This window comes from Bolinopsis microptera, chromosome 11, assembly GCF_026151205.1.
Source record: "Bolinopsis microptera isolate Bmic1 chromosome 11, MBARI_Bmic_1.0, whole genome shotgun sequence".
NCBI classification, from domain to species: domain Eukaryota; kingdom Metazoa; phylum Ctenophora; class Tentaculata; order Lobata; family Bolinopsidae; genus Bolinopsis; species Bolinopsis microptera.
In genome coordinates, this window is record NC_087082.1 from 12,144,525 (window position 1) to 12,150,281 (window position 5,757).

Sequence of the window (5,757 nt, forward strand, 5' to 3'; positions counted from 1 at the left end):
ATAATTTTGGTACCAAAAGTTGCGTCTGATTAAGCTCATTACGATTCTGTAAGAATTATTTCAAAATATTCAATATTTTAGGAGTTATAGACATTTCAAGCAATAAATTAACCATTTTTCGTCCATAGTACACTTTTGCAATGCACAGGAGGCCCACATACATCTCGACGAATCGTGCTACACGGTGAATTTTCATTATTCACAGTTAAAGGCAACTTTTGGTACCAAATTTATCAAAATCAGAGACAAAAAATTCTGTGCCAACTCATGGCGCTTATTACATAGACTAGTTAGTTCATGTCCACTCTGCACTGCAATTATCGATTGTGCTTTTCACTGCACTGCCGCGGTGCTACTATTGCACATTTCAACACCCTGTCAACATAACATTAAGAATAAGACTTTGTTTAACTTCTAATTCAAAAGCTCTAATGTTAATAATTAATGTGCTGTCGGTCTATGATGGTGACCACTCCCACCTGCTGATGTTACAGTTCTCTCAGACCTCAGTTTGTTATTTAATCTCTAAAAATAGCAACACGGTCCTGTTTTGAAGTGTCCAGCATCTTGAATGTTGAAGCCACGAGGTTTAGAAATTATACAAATTTATAACAATGAACGTAATTTTAGTCTCGTCATCATCAGACTTATGTGGCGTGCAGCTCTATAAACCAAAAAACTATTGCATTGAACGGGTTGGTCAAATTTTTGATAAACTATTACACGAAACAATTCCTCTAACACGACAGAAATTAGAAAGTACAATAGTAACCACCTCATCAGGTTTTTGTATCCATACGCACACCTAGACTAGATAAGAGACTAGAAACACAATTATTATTAATTCTACAATTCGAATTTATGATGAAGTTTCTTATCTTTGTAACTTTTTTAGTCGGAGTATTATATGCAGCAAAGTCAAAGAAGTCTAAGGATGGGACAAAGCAGCTGTTACAGGCGATAAAAAATGAGCTGAGTGAGCTCAAGAAGGGACAAGGAGTTCTTGGAGAGAAGATTCAGTCACTTGACGAGGGACAAGAGGTACTCGGAGAGAAGATCCAGTCTCTTGATGACGGACAAGGAGTACTCGGAGAGAAGATCCAGTCCCTTGATGACGGACAAGGCGTACTTGGAGAGAAGATTCAGTCCCTTGAGAAAAAGCTAGAAAAGGCGGGGACCTGGCGCCTGGGGATGAACATCAATCCTGCCGACGGACACATATTCGGATACACTGTCGGTAAGAAATTATTATCATGCTTTTTGAATTGGGAGATTTAATTGTCGCCATTTTGTGCCATCGATTTTGGGGATTTCCCGACAAAAAATGAAAATTAAAGTAAATTTTATGTCGAAAGTGTCAAAAATAGTGAATTTTTCATCGTGGTACTGGTAATGGTATCGAGAAAAATTATTCAAATTATAGAAATGAATGGGCGAATGTCGAATCTGCGTTCGTTATCTTTATCATTTACAGGACAATAACCCAACACCATCAGGCTGAATTGATTATCCTCAGGATGGGCCACTGGTATTGATATTGGAAGTGATGATGAAGCCCTAACCAAGGACTACTTGAGTGCAAAAGTGTGGGTTACACCAGCAAACTGCATTGCTATTGTGAGACATCAGCGAGGTGTTGTGGATGCTGTGAAGGTCTTCAAGTTCAAAGTCCCGGGAGAATCACTCAGTACAAGGTAAGCACAATTTTCCCCAGGAACTAAGCCTCTGCCTGGATTTGGCTAAACCACTTGCAATCTGTCATAAAATCTTTTCAAATCAAGATCTAATTCTTATGGATTTTCAGAGATTATAATTTTTGATAACATAACTTTGTTCAGGTTCGGGCTGAAAAACATGAACCCGGGCAGACAAATTGTTACTCAAGGAGGGCCAATCCAGGAGTCAGTTGCCGATGATGCTGATAATTTGGGAGACGATCCTATATTCTCTGTTGGTGGAGACCTCGCTTTTAACTGGACATATAGCAATAACGGCTGTAGAATTGCACTCACTGAAGGACACCTCTCTGGAGCTGATGTGAATGACGACAACACACACGGCCTTGGAAATGACTTTGGCATCAACCCACTCACAGACACCATTAACAGTGTCTGGGCTCACGATATTTCAAACATACAGGACTGTCCAATGCCAGCCTGTAAGACGTGAGACTACAGGGAACAGATCATGAAACAGGACCACATTTTAAAAGTGGGCCCGTTTACGGGAACTATGCAATCTATGTTTCATTTGACTCGGAGAAGTTCCCCCTGCCTGGTGACAAGCTTAGTCTGAAGATTGAGATGTAGAGGGACTACTTTACAAGGAAGGACGATGGACTGAATGATATAGATATCTAGAATATTTTATAAATTCCTGACATTAATCCTCTTTTTCGTGAGAATCTTTCTGCAACAATTGTGATGTGACTCCATGGTTTTTATTCCATTATATTCATTAATTTGTTTAACTTAGACTGTGAAAAATAAATTATCAGCCATTGTACTCAATCAAATACAAAAAATGTATTTCAGAATAGAAATTTATTAACGCTCCAGAACTAAATTTTAACCTTAATAGAGGGAAATGTAAAATACTAAGTGCTTAGGTGCACGTGCGTATATGCAGAGTTACAGTGTTGTACTGTTGTGATCTAGATTACTCCTCAGAGTCTGGAGCACTTTGAGGTTTATTCAGGTCCGGTTATTTTTTGTCAAAGACATTTCAGGGCATATTAATAAATTCGAGCGCTGTCGTTTAATTTGATTAGAAGTTCTATTGTGATTTATTTCATTAAGAGGTTGTTCCACCTTTGATCAGCGCAACAGTTAAATTTATGCAATTAATACTTTGATATATCTTTTAGGATTTAATTGTGGGGGAAAGAAAATAGTATGGTAATTCGGGTGCACGGTAAATCGTGGATTTGACTTTTGAGTGGATCACATGGTTTCTCTCTGCACAGTACAGGTTTCAAATTATGGGTTATAAATTAAGCCTGACAACCTTGCTTGACATCTGGGACCCATTTATAAGCCGTATTTCAAAGGATAACGTGATATCAAATTATGATTATCATATATAGTATATACAAGGGTCTCCCCAGTATCCGTATGTCCGATAGTCTCCACTGAGCCCTTGTTGTTTTCCAATCAACATGTTTCTTAAAATACCAAATACCAATGCAAAATACAATTTTAAATCATTCAGAGTTATATTAATGAAGGTTTTTGAAGGGAACTGTTTCAGTTGAACCACCTAATTCATTCACAGACAGTTCAATTATATTCCTCATAACTATTACTGAAACCTCTTCATAGTTTGTTAAATCTATTGTCTATCGTTAGTTCAACACTATTACTTGATTAAACAGTATTACACAACTATATTATTTACATTTTAGATGTAGCCCTATCCTTAAATACTAACAATATGTCCGCATGGAGTCGTGAGCATTGAGAACATTAGTCAAATTTTAAACTCTTATATGAATACGTGATAAGAAGTGAAGTAATAATTATAGTCAAAATGTAAAAACTATAGAGTAATAAAACTCGATGAAGCACAAATAACAAAATTAAAATGGTAGATCAGAGCATATTCCATAACTAATAGATTACGAAAGTATTTAACTTTGGAAAGCGGGTTTAATACGAGAAGATGTGTCGATTTTTCTCAATTGTTGCCACCAAGTATTCATTTACAAATAATCGATGATCTATTGTAGTTTGTACGTTACGTTTGATCGATGTAATAATCCTAAAGATTCAAGACACAATGTGAAATAACGCCGAATAACGAATTATTTTACATCTTAATAGGGTAACTCAGTGTATGAGTGAGTGGTTAGCCAAAACTTTGCACCACGCTTAGTAATGCACCCCCCCCCCTGTACAGTCAGGGAATGTTCATCTTTACCATTTTATGATAACTGAATTCAACTACGATAGAACTATAGAAGACAGTATACATTATACAAGTATAAAGTAACATTTGATTATATAACTGCATCATTACATAGTTAAATCTACAGCACCTAGTCACTTCATTACTCAGAATATTTATACTATGATCAGATGTGATGGTTTATTTGTATATTACTGCTAACAGTAACACACTAATTATATACCTTTATCTGAAAATCCACGAGACACAGTGCGAACGTTCCTGCATGAGCACATGTCAGCTTCTATAGGTCTGAATATTATAAAAGTTTTACAAAATATGTAGATAATAGAACAGTTACTAAGATCGAATGCTGTTTTCACAAATTAGACGCCGGTAGGTTTCGCCGGTAGGTTTCGCCGGTAGGTTTCGCCGGTAGGTTTCGCCGGTAGGTTTCGCCGGTAGGTTTCGCCGGTAGGTTTCGCCGGTAGGTTTCGCCGGTAGGTTTCGCCGGTAGGTTTCGCCGGTAGGTTTCGCCGTTAGGTTTCGGGCCCACGCCGCCTAGGACTGGTTTACCCACGGCGGACAAGCCTACTAGCTTGCTGTCAATAAACTAAATATTCACTCCTGCTTGAGCGAGCGCATGCACCTGAACCGCTGAACGCTAACAGGGTGCATAGTCAGCTGTCTCTTTTACAGAAAAACTCAGTTACATTCTTGAACGGTGCGAGAGTCTTGGTAATATCTTTAGCTAACTCAGTCTCTCCTGCATCCAGTTTTAGATTGCCTAGCTCCAATTCATCTAAACTTCCGTGCACTGCATCAATTATCCGGTCATATCTATTGACGGGGCATGTTTTACATTTTCTTATTGTCCTGCTGGTAAGTGGTAGTGGTTTGTTGACCAGCCTCATAGAGTTAGCTCCGTGAGGCTGGTCAGCATACCTACAGTATATTGCATATTTTTTACACGCTAGCCTAACCAGCTGATGAGCATGTTGATTATCATGACATAAATGTTATTTATAATGAATCTGGTTACTATAACAATAAAACCACAATTTACCGTGGAATTCGGACGTGCCACAGTTAAACTTAAAATTTGAGTGAGCCGCCCTGTCAGGCTGTCAATAGCTGTCTAGGATCTAGTCGGCTCGTAAATGTAAAACCGCCGGATTTGACCCGGTGCCGGGGTTTCTAATAATGATCATAGTTCCATACCTCGGTAGCTATTCCAACGATAGAAATCCTATCTTGATTCACGGCCATGATGAATGGATTTCCAGTCAATTTCATTCGAAGTCGAATCACTTCGGGCTTATCTTGATAGCTTCGAGCTATTGTAAAGTGTAATCGCTAAATATCGGACGATTTACGTACTAAAGTTCGACAGCTAAAGTTCGTGGTTTTCGAGTGTCACTATACTACTATACTAATAAACGTTATAAATTCGAGATCCTGGTGGATACTGGTGGACCTGACAAGGATTAAGTTTGACCCATTTTCCCGAGCTAACTGTCAATAAACTAAATAATCACTTTTGATTGAGTGAGCATGCTGTCTCTTTTACAGAAAAACTCAGTTACATTCTTGAACGGTGCGAGAGTCTTGGTAATGTCTTTAGCTAACTCAGTCTCTCCTGCATCCAGTTTTAAATTGCCTAGCTCCAAGTCATCTAAAATTCCGTGCACTGCATCTTTATCCGGTCAGATCCCTCCTGCAACATACTGCACAGTAACGGGTTTTGTAGTCTCGTTGCAGTCTGAGTTCCTTTCCGTGCTTCAACAAACAACAACAACTACATCTGACCATACAACCTCCGAGTTACCTGCTAGATGCGATAACGCAACATTTCAATTTTCACTGCCTCAA

General features: G+C 38.5%; 1 protein-coding gene across 1 annotated transcript; it reads left to right on the forward strand.

The window, feature by feature from the left end:
• Positions 1-462: 462 nt before the first annotated feature.
• Positions 463-2,455, forward strand: LOC134822717 (uncharacterized). The gene is made up of 3 exons (XM_063833918.1): positions 463-1,237; positions 1,517-1,694; positions 1,839-2,455. Exons 1-3 carry the CDS (start codon positions 862-864, stop codon positions 2,167-2,169), a joined length of 885 nt encoding a protein of 294 aa, XP_063689988.1. The 5' UTR covers positions 463-861; the 3' UTR covers positions 2,170-2,455.
• The last annotated feature ends 3,302 nt before the right edge of the window (positions 2,456-5,757 follow it).

Coding starts and splice junctions, on each gene's coding strand:
- LOC134822717 (XM_063833918.1), top strand. CDS start 862: ATGATGAAGTTTCTTATCTTTGTAACTTTTTTAGTCGGAGTATTATAT. Junction 1,238..1,516: donor CATATTCGGATACACTGTCG/GTAAGAAATTAT, acceptor GATTATCCTCAG/GATGGGCCACTGGTATTGAT. Junction 1,695..1,838: donor GGAGAATCACTCAGTACAAG/GTAAGCACAATT, acceptor AACTTTGTTCAG/GTTCGGGCTGAAAAACATGA.